Source organism: Stenella coeruleoalba (assembly GCF_951394435.1).
Source record: "Stenella coeruleoalba genome assembly, chromosome: 1".
Classification (NCBI taxonomy): domain Eukaryota; kingdom Metazoa; phylum Chordata; class Mammalia; order Artiodactyla; family Delphinidae; genus Stenella; species Stenella coeruleoalba.
Genome location: NC_137169.1, coordinates 184,016,917 through 184,041,769, shown reverse-complemented (window position 1 = coordinate 184,041,769; position 24,853 = coordinate 184,016,917). Strand labels below are relative to the sequence as shown.

General features: G+C 40.3%; 1 protein-coding gene across 4 annotated transcripts in view; it reads left to right on the top strand.

The window, feature by feature from the left end:
* The first annotated feature begins 14,592 nt into the window (after positions 1-14,592).
* Positions 14,593-24,853, top strand: part of SUCO (SUN domain containing ossification factor) — a 76,530-nt gene continuing 66,269 nt past the window's right edge. For 2 of the 4 annotated variants that reach the window (XM_079922139.1, XM_079922138.1), the window contains exon 1: positions 14,593-14,996. In XM_079922139.1, the coding sequence (XP_079778265.1) occupies positions 14,935-14,996 (62 nt within the window). In that variant the 5' untranslated portion in view covers positions 14,593-14,934. The remainder of the gene's footprint in view (positions 14,997-24,853) is intronic. The other 2 variants (XM_079922136.1, XM_079922137.1) reach the window with 1 other exon arrangement.

The following is a 24,853-nucleotide window of genomic DNA, read 5'->3' as shown; positions in this document are numbered from 1 at the left end:
GTTAAAAGTTGGATTTGGTTTTGGTCGTAATGATTGCTGTTCCCCAGTTGTATTCTTTGTAAGCAAAGAACAGTATGTGACTAGGAGTACGTATTTCTGGATATATCCTCAAGAGTCAGCTTCCCTCTTCTCCACAGAAAGTAGTAGGAAAATACTGATAAAAAATTTACCTTGGGCCACCAAGACTCTGCTTGATTCAGGCCTGTCTTCACCTGAGTTACTCATGGTGCTCTCAGAAAGAGCCCCACCTGCAGAGTCATAATGAGTGAGCTAAGAAATAGGAAACTTCAGCTCCATCTGGTCTGCGGACACAAGCCTTTGAGCTATCATTTCATTTGTCACAGTTCATTTAAAGTGAGGACTTGCTTCCTTCCCAGTCCTGAGAATATAGACATTTAGGCATTCTAGAATATGGACAACATGTCCAATTTGTATCTCTTCACTTTAAATATTTTAAAGGAGTTGGCATATTTCACACAGCTTAAGGATAATTTTCTCCTCATTAATGAAAGGAATTTACAAAAGTAATTATTGAATACTTAGAAGTAAAGCAGAACATAAGGATTATCATTGTAGGCAGAGCTCTTGGAAATACATATACATGAAAAGAAGGCAACGTGAACTTGAATAATGCTTATGTCTAAATTATTCTGTGCAGATCTTTGGCTGGAATGCTGAAAGATTCATTGAGAAAAACTCAATTCATTGTTTCAGTGTTGAGAAAATAAAAGGGACTTTTCTATTAACCTCCAGATTAGTAAGTACAATACACAAAACATGTTTCTTAACTAGCAGAATGGCTTTTAGGACTAAAATTAGTCCTAATGGATATTTTTCAAGTGTTTCCTTTTCTCTGCCACCCACTCATTCAGATTCAGATTCAACTAACTGTGATTGGCTGCTTTGTTCGGGCACTTTGCTACATGCTCCTATTACCTCGTTTGATTCTCACTTCAGCTTCCTGAGGAGTCTCAGCACTCTCATTTTACAGAGACTTAGGGAAATTAAGAGCCTTAAGTAAGGCCTGATCAGTGTTAAGTGAGGAGCTGGGGTTCTGGCATCAGAATCTGTTGTTTTCCAGATACCATGACCTGTGCTCCTTCCTCTGACCCTTGTCTCCATTTTATCAGAGTCAGTGAGTTGTATCAACAATTAGATATCAAACAGCAAAAGGAATGGGAGTGAGAAGAAAAATATTCTTTCTTTGCTAATTTCAATTTTATGAACAAAAAAATCAAGCCGTTTGCAGAGAAATAACAAAGAATAGAGCAACCATAGCTTGAGTAGTCATGAGGCATGATATAAAACCATCTGTTCTTTCCCATGTCTTTTGCGTGTGTGTCTGTTTGCTTTCTGTAGTGTCACCAAGTTCTCTGTGTGGCAGAAAGGCGTGAAAGATGAAACACAGCAGGTTTGAATTACAGGGTTGTATGGGTAGGAGCTATCCCCCCCACTCATGGAATTTTATTTACTGATTGAAAGCCTTGTGTAGCATGTGTTCAAAGATAGCTGTGTCTTGGAAGAAGCGATATCACACTGGTGATATCAGAGGGTCATGTAGCCATGTGGGACCTTAAGATAAACAGTCCTGCACAGTCTGTCCCAGTCAATACACAATTTGCCAACTTCACATGAAATGTCCTTTGGCAAATAAAAAGGTTCTCTTAGGGAAACGTAGGATGGATACATGCTGGTATTTTTACCTCAAATTAAAATAGAGTTATCCAGTGGATTATTAAGGAACAAAAATTAATTATTCCTGAACACATCACCCTAATAATAAAACTAATTTCATTTTTGTGTATTCCCTTCCTGGGGACATCACTGTCTTTAGGATGCATCACTTTGGCTCCTGTGATCTCTTTTGAAGAATGACAGTTTGCAAGAGTTGGAATGCCTGACCTTGTATGTTATTGTGCAGGGTCATGGCCCTCAGCAGTATGGTTGCATGGTGTTTGTTTGTCCTTTTATGCATTCCCTGGTGGTGTCTAGATGTTCAAACCAACATACTAAGAATAAAATAAGTGTGCTAAGGAAGACCCATTTCTCTGTAGCCCGGCTCTCCCCAGTCATTTCTGGTACAAAAGGCAAACCACAGGGACTGCTTCCTGATCATGCATTTTCAGTTTCTTAAGTAAGTGCAACAGGAAGCCATGAGGCTAGGCCTTATTTCCTAAGATGCATTGCTTTTGTCAGCCCATTGCTCCTATCACTATTCAGCTTCTAGCTTTTTACATTTTTAAATAAATCCCTTTTTTTTTCTTTAAAAAAAAAGAAAGAGGGTGGGAGGGAGGGAGACGCAGGAGGGAAGAGATATGGGAACATATATATATGTATAACTGATTCACTTTGTTATAAAGCAGAAACTAACACATCATTGTAAAGCAACTATACTCCAATAAAGATGTTAAAAAAAAAAGAAAAGAATTTTAAATTAATATGAATAAGAATTTCTCCTAAGAGCCTCTTCCATACAAATAACTATTAGGCCATGTCTCCCCAATCCTATCCTATCTATTAGCTTTTGATCGCATTTTCATTGTTGCTTTTAGTTGTAAATGACAGAAATCCCATTTCAAGCATCCTTAGGCAATTAAGAAACCAAACCAAACCAAACCAAAGAAAGGTCATGCTCAAAACGCAACACTCATTCCTGCCAGTAAAAGCAATGAAAAACAAAAAAGATATAGGAGCTTTTCCACTGTTCACTAGGCTTCCTTCGACTATAGGTCAACCCTTCCAAGCTTGTTTTTCTGTGAACAAGCAGGAGGACAGAGAAATAGCTTCAGGAGGGTCACCTCGATGCACACAAAGTTGCATGACTCAACCCATTTTAATCACTCTTCTCTCCCCCAGCTCCCCGCTCTCTCCTCTTTTTCTCTCTCCCTGTCCCTTGTCCATATTCTCCCCCCTCCCTTTTCTCCCTTATATCCTTTTATCTGGACAGGTTTTTAATATGGTCAGAATATTAAGATTAATGAAATAATACTTGAGTGTTCTGATGACCTCCGAGGATTGTTCTTTGGATTTCCTTGTTCTCTCATAACTAATGTCTTCTCTGGGAGTTAACAGTTCATCCATCAAGCATATTAGCTCTTCTCCAGCAAGTTAACCATTCATTAGGCGATTTTTTTTTTCCCAAGATTAAGGCCAAGGATCTGTATTGGCTCCTTGCGGGAAGGAAATGGAAACAATTCCAAGGGCTGCTGTCCTTGGGTGAAGAGGAGAGCAGTACCATTGCGGGGAGGTTGTGGGGGGACATTCAAGGCCTTCTATAATCTGCCCCAAACTACCTTTTCAGCCTTGTCTCCTACAATCCCTGACAGGCCTGTAGCCTTCTCCCAAGGTGAACTGAACTTCTTCCTTTTCCCTTAGTATATGAAGCAGGGCCCAGACCTTAGCTTATATGCTCTTCCCACTGCCTGGAAAGCACCATCCCATACCTGAAACATGACAGGCACACACGCAGTGCCTCACATGCTCCTTCTGCCAGGGAAAGTGCATCTATCCTTGAAGGCCCAGTCCTAGGCCCATCTCTTCCTCTGCCTTTCTTGAGTAGCTCACCTTGCTCCATCCCTTCTTTTCTTCTCTGAACACCTACAGCACTTACCTGTGTCAGGCAAAAGTTAACCTCCATGATGAAAACACATTGGCACTGAAACTGAATATGATGTTCTTGATAATATGTATCAGGCTTTGAAAAAGTGATGTGTGTGTGTATGTACGTGCGTGTGTGTGTCTTAGTGAAGAAGCTGAAGGCTGAGAGGGTGAGAAGAAGAGATGATGAATACAGAGATGAGAGGAGTGATGAAAATAAAGTATCACCTCCTGATCCTGGTCACTTATCTTACAGAACCCATTTTTACTAGTCCTCTCCCATAGCTGTGCTAATTCTCTCTCTCTCTCTCTACTTTGGCCTTCATCCTGCAGCTGCCAGTCTTATAGATGGTAGAAACTCACCAAGGCTTCTCAAACACCAGTTCAGGGCTTCCCTGGTGGCGCAGCGGTTGAGAGTCTGCCTGCCGATGCAGGGGACACACATTTGTGCCCTGGTCCGGGAAGATCCCACATGCCGCAGAGCGGCTGGGCCCGTGAGCCATGGCCGCTGAGCCTGCGCGTCCGGAGCCTGTGCTCCGCAACGGGAGAGGCCACAACACTGAGAGGCCTGCATACGGAAAGAAAAAAAAAAAAAAAAAAAAAAAAAGATATAGGTAACAGAGGAGAAATTTTCAGGCCTGGAAAAAAATTACATTTAAAACACTAAATAGGTGGTTCTGAAAGCAGGGGTAGTGGGGAGAGTTCTAGTAACACTTTCCTATTCTAAGAGAGAAAAATAATCAATAGGAAAATGTTCATTTGCCCCACATCTCCACTTTTTATTATCTTCTTCCATTCCATTCAGATTTTCAAGTCTAAGGACTGAATAGAACAATTGTGAAATCCACACATCGTAGCAAATAGTTTACTTTGTTCCACAGATTTAGGATAGACAAATGGAAAACATATTAAAACATGAAAAATATGAATTTATTTTGCCACAAATCACAAATATCATGATAAAGTATCTTAAGTTTTTAAAATTCAAAGTTATACATGCACATAAGAATCAACTAGTTCTAACAGAGTTATGAAGAAAAGCAGTTCCCTGCTGCCCTCCTTCTTTTGCTCCCTGTTCAAAAATCAACTGCTTTTACTACTTAAAGTGAGTTATTTTGATATTTACCTCCATGTCCTAAATAGCATGTGTTGTTATTCTTTGTTTTTGATTTTCCGAGTTTTAGGCATTATTGCTTGACTTTGTGCTATGGAAGCTGAGGGTTTTGCTCTTTTTCCTTTTTCCTGACCAATCACTCCTACCCGAGACCTATAATCCTTCCAATCCTCCCATCCTCCTGATGTAGTTATATCATAATTTTGATTAGATTTAATTTCATTGTTCTCAAGATCACGTAAATGCTATTCACAAATGAAACTTTCCTGCAGAGCTGTTTTCTAAATTGTTTTATTTTAGTTTTCTAAAAGTGCTTTTCACTAATCAACTCTCTTTTCAAAAGTGTCTAAGTTTCCCTCCAAATCACTCAGATGCAGTAGATGTTCTGTGGCTGTCAACTTCTCGAAGAGGTCTCTCTCAGTGTCTTCTGACCTGCCCCAGTCCACAGTGGCTGCCTCCTATGCCTTGATACTCAGCTGTCATGCTGGGTTCTTCCTTCACAATCACGCTGGGGATCCCCTTCACCTCTTTCCTCTGTACTGGATTTCCTGTTTCCTATATCAAGTGTCTTCTTTTTGGTTTCCTACCTTGTTTTGGTAGAGCAAAATCTCTTTTCATGAGAAATGCACAGCAGGTAAGTTTATTGAGAACTTGCCTGTCTCAAAATGTCTTTATTCCCCCTGACACTTGGGGATTGATTAATGGCTTGGATGAGCATATAATTCTTAGTTGGGAATAACCTTCCTTCAGTATTTCGAAGATGCTGCACTACTACCTTTCAGCTTTCCATGTAAATGTAGAGAAGCCTGAAACTATTGATTCCTGATTCTTTGTGCATGGTCTATTTTTCTCTCCTATCTCTAAAACTTCTGTGATCTTCCCTTTGCTTCCAGTGTTCTCAAATTTCCCAATGATGCAGCTTACTGTTGGTCATTTTTATCCAGTGTGCTGGGCACTTAGACTAAGGAATTTTCAATATGGAAACTCCCAACTGTAGAAAAATGTCTTCAGAATTGTTTATTACCCCATCCCTGCCTTCTCTCTTCTTCTATTGCAGGTATACTGGACCTCCTGGATTGGTCCTTTATCTTTTGGTCTACTTTCTAGATGATTTCTGCAACTTAATCTTCCAGTTTTTCTATTGAGTTTTTTATTTCATAGCTTTACTTTATAAGAGATCTTGTTGTTGTTCTTGACAGGTTCCTTTTTTATAGTATCCTGCTCCTATTTTATGGTGGCAATATCTGGCAATGTTAGAATTTCTTTCTTTTTCTTTTTTTTTATTTTAAGATTTCTTCTCACTGCATAGTCTTTTTCTTCTACTCCAAGCTGTTTATCTTTCCCTGTTTGTTTTAGTCTCTATCCATCATGTCAGAGTATTTTCTCATGCCTGGTAGTCATTAGTTATCTACTCCTTTTAAAGAATGGGGCATTAAAAAGCTGATTGGATACTCCGAGTACATGGCTGGGACTTGACTACACTTTCTCATAGGGCGAACCAGTTGGGAAAACTCAGGTCTCAGTATCTTTTAGGTCTTTTCTCTTGGGATAATCAAATTGCCCAGAGAAGACTCTTCCAGTCTCCCACCTGGAGAATGAGAGACTGCCTGCCAGTGCAGGAAGATGGCTGGGGTCTCAGCATCAGGTATGTGTGCCTACCCCCTCCAAATTTCTATTATAAATTTTTTTTTATAAATTTATTTATTTTATTTATTTATTTTTGGCTGCACTTTGTCTTTGTTGCTGCACGCGGGCTTTCTCTAGTTGCGGTGAGCAGGGCTACTCTTCGCTGTGGTGCACGGTCTTCTTATTGCGGTGGCTTCTCTTGCTGCAGAGCATGGGCTCTAGGCGCGAGGGCTTCAGTAGTTGTGGCACGTGGGCTTCAATAGTTGTGGCTCGTGGGCTCTAGAGCGCAGGCTCAGTAGTTGTGGCTCCTGGACTTAGTTGCTCCGTGGCATGCGGGATCTTCCCGGACCAGGGCTCGAACCCGTGTCCCCTGTATTGGCAGGCAGATTCTTAACCACTGTGCCACCAGGGAAGCCCTATAAAAATTTTAAACATAGAAAAGTTGAAGGAATAGTACAATGGCTACCTGAATACCCTCTATCTAGATTCAACAATAGTTAACAGCTGCGCCTATTTGTTCTTGCTCTCTCTCTCTCTCTCTGAATCTTTGAAGGTAAGGTGCTGTCACTATGACATTTTACTCTTCAATATTTCAGCATGCATCTCCTTAATGTGAGGACATTTCCTATATAATTACAATGGTATTGTCATATATAAGAAAAATAATTTATTATTTAATGACCAGTCCTAACTTAAGTTTCCCCAACCGATTGTCACAAAAATACTCTTGTTTTTTGCATGATACTTCTGCCTTAAACTATGCCAGGTGTTCCCAAGTCCAAGCTTTACCTTTTTCCCCCCCTGATAATAAATCTATAGTTTTTTGAGGGAGATGGGGGAAGGGCAGTCACCTAGCCATGTAGAGTCGTGGAGGGTCTCTAACTATTTCTTAATTTGCAACCCCCTCTCACTACTACCACCACCAAACACATTTACTGTTAACCTCACTTTCCGTCGTACTTTGGGCTGGCCTTTCCTGAATGAGCTTTCTGGGGATTTCCTGTCACAAATTGGGTCAATTTTTGCCACTTCCTATTGCTAAATTAGGGTTCAGTTTTTTCATGTCTGCTATGTTGAGGATTATTATCCATTGTTCAAACCAGAACATATTTGAAAGTAAAAGTTGGCACTATTATTAATTATGCCAGGACGATTAATAAGGGTAAACCAGAGTTGTCCTTGGAAGACCAGCATATGGTCACTTTAAGAAGTCGTTTCCTTACAGATATGCTTTCCAGTTTCAAAGTTTTGTTCTTCTGATTCTCTCTCCTGATCTCCCCATCCTTGTGGCTTTATGTACAAACAGCAAACAAAACTTTCCTGTTGTTTTGTGGGGTTTTGTGAGTAAGGTAATTGCATGTGTTCAGCTGCATTATCTTTACCCAATTTAATGATCCTGAACTCACTGTGATCACTTTGTACTTGGCACCACATTTTGTTATTTTAATGTTCTTGAAGGCTTTGTTTCAAAGAAGATAGTATCTCTAATGCTTAGTCTTTAAAGTCATCACATGACCTAAAGTGAAGTATTTTATGTAAATATTCAATAAATATCTGTTTCTTTCTTTCTTTTTTTGATGTCGTTTAGAGTTCACCATCACTGTTTGTGTCAAACGCAGAATACCAGATAAGTGTCAGGCAAACCAAAACTAGAGGGCACATGATAAAAATTGTAAAGGTAGTTTTTAATTAGATTATAGGGTTTACTGTTCCCTATACCTGAAATAGGTTCTCCTCACATCTCTATCTATGAAAATCCTACTCAGCTTTAAAAACTAATCTCAAATCTGCCTCCACCTTTAGGTCTTCCTTGATAGTTTCCTCAAAAGAAAAAGTAATTTCTTTTTCCTCTAAAATCTTGTGACACACATGATTTGTATTATTTGTGGCATTTGTTCTATGTCTTATGTATCTTATTTCCCCTAGTGCAGTGGCTTTCACTTTATTTTTACTGCAATCCACATTAAAACATATATTTTACATTGCAACTCAGTATGCATATACATATATAACAGAACACACACATATATACACATGTACACATACACAATACATACGTCACTGAAACAACAGTAACTGAGATAATACTACCCCTTACTGAGACACTGATATTTTATAAAATATTATCTTTTACTTTTTAAAAAGTACCCCTGGAGTCTCTTAAAATTGTTTTCTTGACTCTCTAACTAATTGTGACTCACAATTTTAAAAATAATGCCTCAGTGCAGAGCTTCTTAACTTGGAATCCACGTATACAATTCACTGGTCCATGAACTTGGACAGAAAAGTAATTATGTCTTTATTTTCACTAACCTTTTACTGAAATTTATAATTCTCTCTTATTACGAATGTAGGTAAGTAACCTTAGTAGTACTAACAATATCTATAAATTTGTCACTAATGGAAATCTTTATATCACATGATACATATTGTAGGTATCTTTTTAAAAATTAATTAATTAATTTTTTATTTTTGGCTATGTTGGGTCTTCGTTGCTGTACGCAGGCTTTCTCTAGTTGCGGTGAGTGGGGCTACTCTTCATTGCAGTGCACGGGCTTCTCATTGCGATGGCTTCTGTTGTTGCAGAGTACGGACTCTAGACGCGTGGGCTTCAGTAGTTGTGGCACATGGGCTCAGTAGTTGTGGCTCGCAGGGTCTAGAGCGCAGGCTCAGTAGTTGTGGCACATGGGCTTAGTTGCTCTGCATCATGTGGGATCTTCCCGGACCAGGGCTCAAACCTGTGTCCCCTGCATTGGCAGGTGGATTCTTAACCACTATGCCACCAGGGGAAGTCCCTATAGGTATCTTGAAATACCTTTTAAACTCATCACTCTTTTGGAATTATTGAAGCTACTAGACCTGCTGTTGAGTCTTATTATTTAATGTGTTAATAAAAAAGCACGTGTATTACTAATCACAAATTTGCTTTGTAATATTTTCACAACTGTATTTCAGTTTAATTGGTTTCCTTTGTAATCTATTATTTTATTTTATACCCTTATAAACCCTCTGAGAAGGGTCCCATGTGTATCACCAAACTGCCAAAGGGGTGCAGTCTGGAAGAAGGTTAAGAAACCTGCTAGGACAATGTGAGTTTCCTGGAGGCAATCTGCTGCAGCACCTTTCATATAAGAAAAGCTCGGTAAGTATTTGTTAAACACGTTATTTCTCCAGATTACTCAGGGATAATTTAAGCCCAGAAAAATCGAATCACATACAAGTCAAACAGTATTATGCTAAGAAGCTAAGTTGGCTATTTGTAATGGAAGAGATAGCTGGCTAGGGGCTCTAGACTAGTCAGTTACATAAAACTTTCCCAGCTTAGGGCATTGCTATTCCTAGGAATTAAAAATATTGGGCAGGGCTTCCCTGGTGGCACAGTGGTTGAGAGTCCACCTGCCGATGCAGGGGACACGGGTTCGTGCCCCGGTCTGGGAAGATCCCACATGCCACGGAGCGGCTAGGCCCGTGAGCCATGGCCGCTGAGCCTGCGCGTCCGGAGCCTGTGCTCCACAACGAGAGAGGCCTGCGTACCACCAAAAAAAAAAAAAAAAAAAAAAAAAAAAAAAAAATATATATATATATATATATATATATATATATAGGGCAGATTGTAATGTGGTATGATTAGACAAATGAAATAGTAGTTAAGTAAAAAATTATTTCTTGGGCCCCTATAATAATTAAAAAAAGCATTGTGTTTTTCATATATAACACATGACCTCTTTGCATAAGGAATTTACACGCTGCTTGGGGAGACAGACATTACAAGAACTAAGAACACAGGTGTTTCAGGACATGGCAAGGATGTGATGAAGGTAACGTTTTAGGAAGCTTCATCTGAGAGCATTGTACAGGAGGTACTGAAGGGCACAGCAGTTAGAACTCCTAATACATCATCATCAGTTGCGTCGTTCCTCTCCCTATTTGGAAATATGTATTTATAAATGCTTGCTAGATCCTTCCACCAGACCTCAAGCTCAAAACTATGCTCCTAAAATCAAACTAATCTCTCCTACAAACCTGTGGCTCCTGACTTTCCCATTCATGTCATGACCACACACCCTCCTGGAAGCTGTCTTAGATTTCTCCCTCTCCATCACCCACTTCCTGAGTAATCCTTCCTCTGGCTGATTTCATTACTAGCCTGCTAAACTCATGTATTTTCAAAGTAGACATTTGTAACCAGCGATAGAAGATTAGATTGGCGATCATAAAGTACAAAAATTTTAAGGGGAATTCTTATCTTTTGTTATTTGCAGTATAAACAGAACTGAACAAACCAACATTGCAGTTTGTGATTCTTCTGTTAAGGGACTGAGTTCTCAGGCTGTCCTAGAGAAGCAATTCACTTTCTTATCTCCCTCTGAGTTCTACATTTTCCTCCTCCAGTGGCCACATTATCAGTGCTCTAGGGTAGATTTGGCAAAGTATTTTAGGCTCCCCTCAGGCAAGGAGTGACTGAATAAAACAGGTATGTGCTATTCTATGTACATATCTACACACACTCAAAGAAGCAGCAGCAAGTGGAGTGAAGACAAACAGTAAGAAATCTCTGTACTGTATCTATATGTAGTTAAAAATTTAAGTGCTGATCACCACATTCCCCCTTCTTTCCATCTGGTTTAGTCCCTTTTCTTGTCTCTGTATATGTCTTTTCTCAGTTCCCTGGCATTTCTTTCACTGATTTCCAGGGAACTTTTGTCCTAAATGGCTTTTACTCTAGAAGCATCTAATTTCATTGAGCCTCAGCTGTTCCTCTCTAAGACACATAGTATCTCAGCATTTTATAATATTGAAAAGGGCAAATAACTTTTCAACAAATTCAAAAATAAGTCAGAGCTTGCTCATCAAATATCACCAACTTAAATTAGACAAATATTTCTTCTCTTGTGCTTTGAAAGTATGATTTATATATGAGATAAATGACAAAGGAGATGGCTAGAGTGGTTGGCTTCTTTTCTGAGATCTGCTTCTTCTTCTTCACCATCAGCAAACAGAGTATCTGATCTCTATCAGGGCAGGGACAACCTGTCCAGAGTTTCTGTGTCTTTAACCTTTTAGGAATGGGAGAGCTCCTGTTCATCATGCATTTTAGTTCTTGGTGACTTCCTGAATAATCCAAGGGTCTGCAAGTCACATGAGTTATCCTGTGTGTTGTCAGTGCTTTATAGATTTTATTGAATTGTGAGATTCTGCTATGGCACAGTTTCTCAAGCTGGGTACTTTCAGCTTTTCAGGCCAAATAATTTTTTTGTTATGTAATGCTGTCTTCTGCATTGTAGGATGTAGCATCCTTGAACTCTACCCACTAGATGTAGCATTACCTCAGTTGTGACAACCAAAAAATTTCCAGACATTGCCAATTTTCCCCCAAGGGAAAAAAAATTGTCCCTGGTTGAGAATCACTGTAGTGTAGTTAAGAGATGGTAAATGGTGATTACTTAGCGTGAGCCTTAAAGATTATATACACATTCTGATTTTTCTATATACTTTCTTGCCATTCTTTGGCATATGTTATACTTTTGAGTATGGTGGCATTTATCTATACTCAATTTATTTTATATAATTCTTACTCATTTTCTTATTATATTTATCTATTTCATTATAATATAATTTTTTCCATTATTTTTTGTCATTATATTTACCAACCATGCAGAAAAATGTCTACCAGTTTTTCAAACGTCACCTCCATGGAACTTCTCTTATTCTCACTATCTGAAGCCTTAAAACAAAGAAGAATTAACACAACTAGAAACTCAAGCGAAGAAGTTAATTTATGGGGAAACAAGTTCTATTTTATGCAGGTAAAATTTGAAGTGATGGTAGAATAAGTGTTATGTCCAGCACCTACTTGAAGAGAAGTTGGGATATAGACCAGGGAGTCAACAGTATAGATGAGAACTGAAATTATGAAATATCCAAGAGAAAAATGAAAAGGCTCAGAGGGCTGAAAATTACACCTTAACATGAAGCAATGGAAATGAAACTAGCAAAAAGAGAAAAAGATATTTATTGATTGAAATAATAAAAGCTAATGATTGATTAATAATTAGGTGAATGACAACCCTACCACAGGGGTCACAATAAAGCCCCAACTGTAGGAAAAAGGAAGAAAGAAAGAAAAAAAAGAAAGAAAGGAAAGAAGGAAGGGAGGAAAGAAGGAAGAAAAATTCTATCTACTAACTGTATATTCCAAAAGATCATTGCAGAGACTTAGTGGAAAAGCAGTGGGTGGACTTGTGGGTTTGGGGTGAGAAGGAGAGGATACAAGAGAGGCACATGATAACTTGCCAGGCTTGAGTTGAGCATGTATTCTAACAGAACTTTCTTTGCTGTGATCTACTGAGGATCAGCTCAGGAGCACCTGTTCCTTGCCATGAATAACCTATTTCCTGGAGTGAAAGGAAAAGGGTGCCTCACATGGTAATGAATGTAAAATAATCCCCATCCTTCTGTTGCCCCTATCTTCCTTTTAATTTACATATTAATCATTTGATACTGCTCTTGGGCGAGTTAAGTGCTTGCCTACTGCAGTGAGAGAGATGAAGTGATTTTATTGTCATATACTAAAAGTGCCATGAACAGATCATTGGAACTGTTACCTAATTATTGCCAGAAAAATTAGTTTAGGATGAATTCTTCTAAAACCAAATCATCCTATGTAGAATTTTTCTAATATCCAGTTGACTTAGAGTAAGAATTTTAGAATGAGTCAAAACATTCTGTTCCCTGGGAATACAATTAACAATTAATTCAACTTAGAAGGTTTACAAGGAAATTACGTGGTTCAAAATTAAGTGTTAGATGGGCACTTTACTGAGTCTTTTTTCCTTCGACCACATGAGCACCAAGTGGCCCACGCTTTAATAACACCTGCTTTGAACATTTCTTACACTAGACATTGTGCCATGTTCCACGGCACAGACAACTGGAGTCTCCATTCTCCCATATGTCTGGCTGCTTTCTGGAGAAGGTAGTTCTGAGTTTCTGACAGCCAAGACAAAAAGGGAAACACCATTGAGTTATACTTTTATATTTCTTATTTTATAAAAGAAATATCACTCGGTAGAGACTAACTTCCCTCTTAGTGTCAAGAGTCAAATACATCACCAGAGATAGAAGAAGGAACACATGAGGCCAGAGGCCAGACGTCTTCTCCCGAGCAAAAGCTCGTGCGTCTTCCTCTATAACACCTCATAGAAGAGAACTACGTCAAGAGGCGCTTGGGAAGAAAAGCGGTCAAGCATTGTGGACTTTCAGGCAGAGGGTCCCTAAACTAGCTTCTGAGAGATCTTTAGGGGCCTCAATGGCATAAAAATCTCGCGGCGGGGGGCACACTGCTCGTTTTAAAGATTGAGAAGCGGTCACTTTTTGTCTCAGACTGTAGCAACAGACGTGTGTACGCGACCAGCTTCCCCGCTTTCGGTGAACCTCAGAACTTGGAGCTCCCCCATAAGGAGCCGCAGTTTTCCCTTCCGGCCCCACCGCAGCGAACCCAAAGCACGAATCCAAAAGACTGAAGACCAATCGAGCCGATCCCAATGGAGGAATCTGGCGGGGAGCGAAATTCTCCAAGAGGCGGAAAAGATGCGGAAGACTTCTCACTCCAACCAATCAGATGAGAGGAATTCTTGGCACACCTCTTTCCGCTAGCCAATCAGCACCTAGCTTGATGGGCCCGGCCCACTGACACCCGGAAAACGTCTTTTAAATTTTATTAGTATAGCTTTTCCCCCAACGTCATTCTAGGCCTTGCCACAAACTGTGGTCAAAAAAGGAAAACTGGATGTAACAATTCCAAAGCTGGCCAGTCTTGCAGTGAGAAGCGAAACCACAGACCTCTTCGTCAAAACAGTTATACTGGGAAGGACAGGGAAAGGGAAAGGGAAGGGTTCCGGAGAGAAAACTACAGCTCCCAAGGGCCCTTGCACGGACTCGGCGCGCCCTGGGCTAGAGGGCGGGCCATCGTACAAAGAAGGCTGAGGGTCACAAGGCTCCTCTCGGACTTCCTGAAGTGGGCGGGACTTGAGATGGGCGGGGCGGTGGCCACCGCCGCCTCTCTTGCTTTGTGTCCTCCTCCCTCTGGCTCAGCCGCCTGAGACGTCGAGGGGGTGTGGCCCGCGCGGAGGCTAGTTGGGGGTGCGAGCGCCGCGGGACGTGGGTGACGCGTATTCTTCCAGCTCAGCGGTGTATGAGGTGTCGCGGCCCCGCCGGTGATTGGTTGTTGAGAGGCTAGTACGCAGCGGCCGTTGGTCGCCGGCAGCACGGAGCGAGAACCGGGGAGGGCGGGGGGGATATGGGGCGGCAGCGGCGGCGGCGGCTGGAGGAGGCGGGCGCGGACGAGCTGGCGGCCGCGGCAGCAACGGCGGTCCCCGGAAGCCTCCTGTGAAGCGCACCCGTCGGCGCCGCTGTGGGCCCCTGGGAGAGAGCGGCCAGCGCGCGAGCCGCTCAGGAGGCGCTCCTCCAGCGCCGCAGCCCTTCGAACTCTCGGTCTCATCCTCGTTCTCCTGTTCCGGCTCCTCCATCTTGGCCTCGGCAGTAGCAGCTGCCGAGAGGATGTGCCGCCTTCTGGCAGGGGGAAGAAGGAGGAGAAGATGAAGAAGTACCGGCGGGCCTTGGCCCTAGTCTCCTTCCTCTCTCTGTGTTCCCTGGTCTGGTGAGTAGCCGCGACCACACGGGAGTTTCCCGTGAGGGGAGAGGGGGGCAGGGAGCGGCCCAGGTCACACCCCCAAATCATCCCGGCTTTTAGGGTGCGGGTCTCCAAGGCTCCTATGAAGCGACAAACCGATTACTCTGTGACTCCTCGGCGGGCTGGCCTGGCAGCCCTCTCTGCGGAGGTTTTCGTGGTGCGTTTTGGAATTTACAGAGACTAAGTGGGAGAGGGAAGCGCCTGGGTGCCTTTGTACCCGGTTACCCTGGCCCTTGGTGTTGGTGGGTTGTGTGTGGGAAGTGTTCAGATAGAGGCTGGGCAAGTTGCTCGGGCTTAGTAGCAGCCACTTGTTTTCATGGTGTGGGAAGGGCATAAGGTATGTCGGATGTGATGTGTTCCCCACAGGCAATTTTAAAAACGCGACTTGTCGTGAAGGTGACTAATGTACGAGCACTGGTTTTCCTGGACCTTTCTCTCCTAGTCTTTGGCCTCGGGTACACTTGGGGTTGCTGTTCTTCGAGACTTTTGGGAGGCGTTATGAAGCACTTTTTCAAGGGGTAGATGATACGAAGCTGTTTAGCAGACAGTGTCTTAGGGTGTAGTGTGTACAGGGGTTTCTGGTAGTGTGGATTGGATAATGCCCCGTAGTAATGGAAGGATAAGTCCTGCATTTTGAAGGCGGGAAGAGTGCTTTGTCTATAAGTTTGTGGAGTTTCTGTTAGTCCCTGGCACATTTGGGGTTTTTTGAAGGAGAAGAGAAAGCTTGTCAGTCAAAGGATCGCTACTACGATACTTGGAACATCCATTCTGCCCTCCGAGGGAGTTTCTTCAGAGATGTGTGACATTTGCTGACTGTAAAGATGCTTCTTCAGTCAAAGTGATTTGCTGTTACATTAAAATCTAGATAAACTAAGTTTCTTGTTCAGCTTATTTCTGCAAAACACCAACAATTTTTTTTCATTTATGTGGGTGCCTAATGGATTCCAAAGACACTGAAGTTGTAGAGTTGTTGTTCATAGAAAATAATATGTAAATAAGAAGAAAAGAAAACACTTGCCTGGCTGAACAATTTTGATTGGCAGGTTGATAGACGTTTTAGAGAACAAGAAATTTGGTCTCTTGACGTTCATTCCGAACCCTTTAATGAGACCAATGTTATCTCACCTTCTACTTTTTAGTATCATGTTGGTTACCAAGAAGTGCATGTAGGAGATGAGTCCACTCACCTCATTTTAAATTTAAATTTGTACATGAGATACAGAAACCTTGTGTTCATATCCACTTCTTTCTGGGGGCTGTTTAGTTGTTTGTAGGTTATATATGTTTTTTCTTTCCTCTTTCTACTTGATCTTGCCCATCTTTAGGCCATGTTATTCTTCATCACTTTCTGAAATGGTTGAGACAGCAAAGAGGTTACACTTTTCATTCAAGTTTAAAACACCAGGAGCTCTGATTTTTTTTTTTTAGTTGAAATATACTTGTCATATAACATTGCGTAAATTTCAGATGTACAACATGTTGATTTGATGAATTTACATAATGTAATACGGTTACCATTGTAGCAGTAGTTAGCATCTCTATCACATCACATAATCATTTCTTTTTGTGGTGGGAATAATTAAGATCTGGTCTCTTAGCAAGTTGATAATTATAATACAATAGTGTTGTCTATACTCACTATACTGTGATCTCCAGGACTAACTTATCTACCAGTTGCAAGTTTCTACCCTTAAACATGATTTAAAAAAAATTAATTGGCTGGTGGCAGTGAAATCAAGCATTACAGTGTGGTTTTTAAAATCATTTGCAGATTTAAATTAACTATCCTTCTATTACTTTGTTTAATTTCGGGCTGTCTTTTGCTTAAGCTGACCTCAATATGGTTTCTCAACTTTATTCATTGGAAGTAGTGAGGAGATCATGACCTGTTGGGGAAGAAAAAAAATCAGCCTAGTATTGAAAATAATAGTCATAAAGTTCTGTAAAGTTTGTTGACTTTCACAGTGAAAAATGGATGTTGAGGGATTAAGTAAATAGTGCAAAGTTTAAGAAACTTTTGTTTAAGAAACAATTGGATTAGTTTGTTTTGAGATTTGTTTGCACTGCTAAATTTTAAGATATTTTAATTGTTCTTTACTGAGGCCGTGGAAAGGCATTATAGGATATTAAATCTTGAGAATTTTTTGGAAGGGTGATGATGATATCAGGGAAGAGAAGTGGTGTGTGGTGTGATTGGCAAAGGGTATGTTGTGTCTTTTGAGTCTGTTCTTCCTTGGGAAATTGGAATAATTAAATTATGTCACTGACTCAGCTGGAGATCTAACTCTTGCTACAAGATGGTCTGTTAGGTCATTTCTCAACATCTCCATTCTCCCTTAGCCTAATGCCCTTGTAGGGTTCGACAAGTTTTGCAAAGAGTCATTTTTGTTTCTGTCATTTATAAAGTGTTCCAAGATTTTGTGAGCCATTTCTTTTTTAAGCCGTACCATTTTGTAGATTTATGAGTGCTATGTGTTTATACTACAATACTCTATAAGTTTCTAAACTCCTCATCCTACGAATATTACTGAATTTTGCAATCACTTTATTTATACTGTCACATATTTATAGATCTTGCTTATGTCTCCCTTCTCCTTTTGTCTTTCCAGCCTGGAGTCCTAACCTTAGATTACTTTCACAAAAGACTCATCCTATCCTTCTTATTATTCATTCTGGTTGCTATTATTTTCCTTTTGCATACTTCATGTGATTCTTTATCAAATAGTACAGAGTATTTTAGGCATAAGTGTACTATAGCTGTGGCAAGAATAATTATGATAGCTATTATTTATTGTCAACTATCTCTGACAAACCTGTGGTGTGTACTTTGCACATTTTAGCACCTTTAATCTTAACAACAACCCTATTAGTATTATTGATAATTTACTTTTACATTTTATAGTTAAGGAAGTGGAGAAGTTAAATAACTTGACTAAGGTAAAGCAGCTATTAAGTTTTGGAGCTTGGATTTGAACCTAGGCCGCCTGATTCATGGGATCCTGACTACTATAATCCTTTGACTATAGGTCAGGAAACCTATATTGTAGATACGGCTCCATCACTTACTAGATCTGCATCCTTGGACATGTTTTGTAATTTCTTTAAACCTTAGTCCTTATATCCTAAAAGTGGGAAAACTAATCCATTCACACCCCACAGGGTTGTTAGGAGGATAACATGAGATAACATATATGGTAGATCTTTATAAAATAGTAAGGGTACATTATCTGTATGTTTCATCATAAAGTCATTCAACAAAAGTTTTTCTCATGTTCATTAAGTACCAGATGTTGTTATGGGCATTGAAAATGTGAAAATAGGGTGACCAACTTATCCTGGTTTTAGCAGTGAAAGTCCTAAGTCCCAGGAATCCCCTATGTTAGTTTCCTATTGCTGCTGTAACAAGTTACCAAAAATTTAGTGACTTAAAACAACACACATTTATTATCTTACAGTTTTGGGGGTCAGAAGTCCAAAATAAGTCTTAACTGGGCTAAAGTCAAGGTGTCAGCAGGCCTGGTTCCTTCTTGAGACTCTAAGGGAAGAGTCTGCTTCTTGACTTTTTCAGCCTCTAGGGGCTGCTTGTATTCTGTGGCTCCTTCCTCAGATTATTCCAACCTCTTGCTTCAGTCTCCACATCTACTAATGACAGATCCTCCTGCCTCCTTTTACAAGGACTCTTGTGATTACATTGGGCCCACCCAGACAATCCAGGATTATCTCCCCATCTCAAATTCCTTAATTTAATCACTTCTACAAAGACCTTTTTTACCATGTAAGGCAACATATTCAGGGATTAGGACTCAGACATCTCTGGAGGGGCCATTATGAAGCCTAGCATACCCCGCCTTGGTCCTGGCAAACTAGGAAGATTGATGACCACCCTAAAGAGGAAAAAAAAAGACTTGGTCAAGTGCCTTAAGTGGTGGATATTCAATTTTTATTGTATTCCCCCATCAGAAAAGCATTGTGCATGCACCTTTAATATGTAATTAATTGTTTATAAGATTTATACATATGTAAATATGGTATTAGTATACTAATAGCATATTGGTACACATAATAAATTACACAAATTAGATGATTAAGAAAGATGAGAAAGAAAATAAACAGTCTAAACCTTTATGTTAACAGACCTTTTTGTTCTTATTTAAAAAGTAGTAGTTTGATGAGAGGTGTGTGATTGACTGACTAGATTATTTTACATCAGAATGTGGATGAAATAGCTTGTACTTGCGCTGCTATTTTCTTGTTGGCTTGTGCTTGCATTATTATTATCTTTGCAGTCTTTGCAGGAATTTTTTCAAAGCTACTTCTCCATGTTGTGAGAGTCAGTTTAGTTAAAACTAAATAATATAATCCCTAAATTTGCTTCATTGAGCACACATAAATTGCAGTGCCTCACAATGTGCTGGAAGTAAAGCCCACTGTTTGTGGAACTTCTGTTCTTTCCTCAGGTTTCTGACTATATAGTCTCTGCTGTTATGACCAGCTGACCTTCAGATCAAGTGTGAATCCTTATATTAATCTTGATAAAGCTAAATTAATTAAAAAATAGCCTTTATTTTTTAGGGCAGTTTTAGGGTCATGGCAGAATTGAGCGGAAAGTACAGAGATTACCTTTAGTACTTGCTCTCTGTGCCCACACGTGCACGGCTTCCTCCATTATCAGCATCCCCCAGCAGAGTGGTTTAATTTATTTTTTAAGACTAAAAAAATCTATTTTTTTCTTCCTGAACCCGAAAGGATCATCTTGGAGAAGCTCATATATAGAGCTAATGAGAAGAGCCTGACATTCAAACAATTCTCATACATTTGACAAATAGGTACCAAAAATAGTTTAAAAGGTCTTTAGAAACTCGAAAGGAAGACTTTGTATTCTAGATAACGGTCTATCACTAGCTGTGTGTCCTCTGACAGATTATTTCTATGAGCCTCAGTTCTCATCCATAAAATGCTTTGCAGAATGGCTAGTTCAAGATGGGAGAATTTTGTTTCAGGCAGAGGAAAGATTCCTGTTGGTGGAGAGAGATGGGAAGGGAGATTAGAGCCAGGTTTTGAAGGGACTTGATTATAGTGCAGGTGAACTCTGATTTTAACCTGACTGAGAGGAGAATTAGTGAATTAGTTTAAATAGGAGAAACCGGAGAGTGAGGTCAGATTGATCTTTTAGTTAGATCACTGGGGGATAGAGTGGATTGGAAAGGACAGACATTAGAGACAGGGAGCCCTAAAGTGGCAGTCATACTAGGAGAGAGTTGATAGATATCCACAATATCTTGTGGATAGATATCCACAAACATTTTGTTAGGTAGAAACATTTATATGTTTAAAATACTTTAGTAAGAAACTAAATACTCTTTGTTGAAAACGTACATGTTGCAGATTGTACTTTAGTGCCAGGTGTATGTTACCTGTTTTGTTTTCAAGACCATATTTTAAAGTAGATTCCAAAAATAAAATTGTACCTGTCTCAAGGGAATGGAAATTGCTTTTGAGTATTTGTAGTATAGGAATGTCAATCCTTTGCGATAGACTAGTTTCATAAATACCGAATTTTTTGAAAGAAAATTTGGTTTTATTTTAGGACTTTGTTTTTGTAATGAATCACTAGTTAAAATTATTTTATATTTTCCGTAAAAGTAACAACTAGCTTTGGTAGAAAATGTTTTGTAGCATTAACATGGCTCATAAGTACTAAGCTTATTTTATATTTCTTTTTTTTTTTTTTTTTTTTGGTGGTACGCGGGCCTCTCACTGTTGTGGCCTCTCCCGTTGCGGAGCACAGGCTCCGGACGCGCAGGCTCAGCGGCCATGGCTCACGGGCCCAACCATTCCGCGGCATGTGGGATCTTCCTGGACCAGGGCCCGAACCTGTGTCCCCTGCATCGGCAGGCGGACTCTCACCCACTGCGCCACCAGGGAAGCCCTATATTTCTTTTTATGGAGTATTTGAAATCGATAACAGGAGAAAATGTGTAAAGTGCTTAAAACAGTGCTTTGCTCACAGTAAGCCCTATTATGTAAGTTCTTATTATTCATTCATCCTGGGTGCTTTGGCAGAAGTAGGATCCTAGGCTGAGGTATCAGAGTTTAGAAGTAGGAATCCATACATCTGTTCAAAATATCAATATTATTTTGTTGCCAACAATGTATTTGGTGTGGTGGGGGTGGCTGAAGAAGCAGGAGACTTGAGCTCTGCCCTCAGGAGTATACAAGCTGCTTGTCAAAATACAGGTAGTTACTGGTGTAGTGGAAAGGGCATGAAACTAAGTTAGAGCTTGGCTGTAATCCTTTATTTCCAGTATTGACAGTGAACATTTATTGGGCACTTATTTCTTTTTTTAAATTTTTTGTACAGCAGGTTCTTATTAGTCATCCATTTTATACACATCAGTATATACATGTCAATCCCAATCGCCTAATTCATCCCCCCCCCATCATGGCCACTTTCCCTCCTTGGTGTCCATACGTTTGTTCTCTACATCTGTGTCTCTATTTCTGCCCTGCAAACCGGTTCATCAGTACCATTTTTCTAGGTTCCACATATATGCGTTAATATACGATATTTGTTTTTCTCTTTCTGACTTGCTTTGCTCTGTATGACAGTCTCCAGATCCATCCACGTCTCTACAAATGAGCCAATTTCGTTTCTCTTTATGGCTGAGTAATATTCTATTGTATATATGTACCACATCTTCTTTATCCATTTGTCTGTTGATGGGCATTTAGGTTGCTCCCATGACCCGGCTGTTGTAAATTGTGCTGCAGTGAACATTGGGGTGCATCTGTCTTTTTGAATTATGGTTTTCTCTGGGTATATGCCCAGTAGTGGGATTGCTGGGTCATATGGTAATTCTATTTTTAGGTTTTTAAGGAACCTCCATACTGTTCTCCATAGTGGCTGTATCAGTTTACATTCCCACCAGCAGTGCAAGAGAGTTCCCTTTTCTCCACACCCTCTCCAGCATTTGTTGTTTGTAGATTTTCTGATGATGCCCATTCTAACTGGTGTGAGGTGATACCTCGGAGTTTTTTTTTGGTTTTTTTGCGGTACGTGGGCCTCTCACTCTTGTGGCCTCTCCCGTTGCGGAGCACAGGCTCTCGACGCGCAGGCTCAGAGGCCATGGCTCACGGGCCCAGCCGCTCCGCGGCATGTGGGATCTTCCTGGACTGGGGCATGAACCCGTATCCCCTGCATCAGCAGGCGGACTCTCAACCACTGCGCCACCAGGGAAAGCCCCTCATTGGAGTTTTGATTTGCATTTCTCTAATAATTAGTGATGTTGAGCAGCTTTTCTGGGCACTTATTTCTGTTCTAAGTGTTTTATATACACTAACTCATTTTGTCCTAATTAAACTCTTTTGAGATACACACAGCATTTTAAAGAGATTAATAAAGATACAAAGAAATTAACCAACTTGCCTACGTTCTCAGTAAGCAGTGAGCTGGAATTTAAGTAGCCTGAATCTGAGCCTGTGCTCTTAACCACTACTCTCTGCTGCGTGTAGGCCGGGAGGTGGCCTTAGGCAAGTTTCTTTACCTTTTCTTTGTCAAATTTTTAATCTAAAAAATGAGGCTGACTGGATTGGCTCTACAAGGAATGAATAATAGAATTATTCATGAAGCTTTTAAAAAAAAAACAAACATGCCTACGGCACTTACCTTGGAGATTTTGTTAAGTTTGGGATACTCTTGTGCATTCCAGTCATTACTGCTAAATTAAATGAATTCTGAGATTTTTCTTTTGCACTTTTAATATTCTAAGGTATCTGATTTGAGCGTTAGTGAACAATACAAAGAGCTGAATTGTTTAGTAGTTTCTTAAAAAAGGGAAAAACTGGACTGGAGTTGTCAAGGCAGACGTGGTTTTAAGAGAAATGACATGTGTGGTTCATATACCTTACTTCTGTGGAATACAGGTGCTTCATGAACTGAAATAAGATACACTGGTGCTGCTAATATGAATAGTGGCCTTTACCTAGTTTGTGTGTGTGTGTCTGCTTGCCTGCCTGCAGTGGGCAGATAGTACTTAATTGTCAGGAGAAATGAGAAAGATTATGAGTAAAAGAGACGATGTACTTGATATGGGTGGAAGTGATAGCAGACAAGCCTGAGTAGAAAATAAAAGCTAAAGTCATCCCTTGGTATCCGTGGGGGATTGGTTCCAGGACCCAACCTTGGATGCTCAAGTCTGTTATGTAAAATGGCGTAGTACACTCAGCCCTCCCTCTACCCAGATGTGGAACCTGTGGATGCGGAGGGCTGAGTGTATTCTGGAAATTGTGATGGGTTTTGCAAGCTAAACCAAGGAGTAAGGCAGTAAAGATCCAGCAAAAGAAGTGGTGTTTGGAGAGTGTTATTTTGACATCATGTGTTACAGGAGAAAGGCTGGAGGGATGAATACTAAATGAAAAGCAATTGGAATAGTTGAAGTTTCTCGTAACAAGGACTTGGCAGTAGAAATGAAGAGGGTTCATTGAGCAGAGATTTTGAGGAAGTAAATGATCTGGTTTGGTGATAGGTTGGCAAGTTGGCAATGCAGTACAGTAGAAACAGCATTGGGCTACGATTCAGAAGAACTGGGTTTTAGTTTGCCTCTAACCAGCTCTTTGTCTTCAACACCACCTTTCTGTTGTCCATCTCAATGTCAAGAGATGTTTACCGAGGCTTTTCTATGTGCTGCCTTCTGTGCAAGATTCTGGCAGACAAAACAGAAAAAGTAGCTGCTTTCTTGGAGCCTACTGTGGTTGAGAGAATAAATTCTAGGGTCTAAAATGATGATTCTGTGAAGTAAAGTTCAAAGAGAGAAGAGGAGTTAATTTTTTTTCTTTTAACTTGGGCAACTAGAAGAATTGGAGGTGTTAAAAAAGAACTGGAAGAGTTGCAAAGAGTTTTAAAGGAGAAGGAGATGTTAGTTGAGGCGAGTAGAATACCCTAGTATTCTAGGGTATTTGTAGGCACTTAAATGCAGACTTCAGTGAAAATGAGATTTGGGCTGGAGCTGTCCTCATAGAGGGGATCATTTTTGAAACAGAACCTTTGAACATGGAGTTTCTGCAGATGCCTAGAACAAACAAAGGTGACAAGCAAAGTAAAGCTCTGAGAGCGGAAACTAGGGAAGGTGGAAAGAGGTTTAAGGAGGTCATTTGAATGGTCAGCAATTTAAAAGTCTCAGATAGCCTGAAGAGCTTGAAATTTGAGAGAAGGGCCTTGTTTTCAAGAGAGGTGATTGATAAGTTTTTGTGAGTGGAAATAGAAGGTATTTGGAGAGTGGTAAGTGTGAGCCCATACACATTTGTTTCGCAGCTGGAAGGGATACAGGAAGCTGGAGTAGCCTCATACTTGTATGTTTCAAACCATTCAGCCCATTTCGATTTGAGGAGGGATACTGAGGGCCTACTGCAAAAGACTTGAGCATCTGTGGATTTTGCTATCCGCGGGGGGTCCTGGAACCAAGATACCTAGGGACAACTGTTTACACTACTCTGGAATTTGATAAATGAAAGAAGATAAGGATAGTTGCTGATAACAATTGCTAACATTTGAGTGCATATTCTATGCCGGGCTAAGCATTGCACATGCATTATTTCATTTTCCCATTTTACAGTGGAGACATACAGGTTTTATAATTTGTCCAAGAGAATGCACCTGGGATTAACACTTGGGTCTTTTGACTCTGAAGTCCATGCCCTAGCCACTACACTACAAAGCTTTGTGTTTATCTCTTGTGGCTGCTTTCTAAATCAAGAGGTAAATATTGCCCCTCCCTTGTAATAGTTCTTATATTTTTATGTTCTGCTGTAACTAGCCATGACTAACA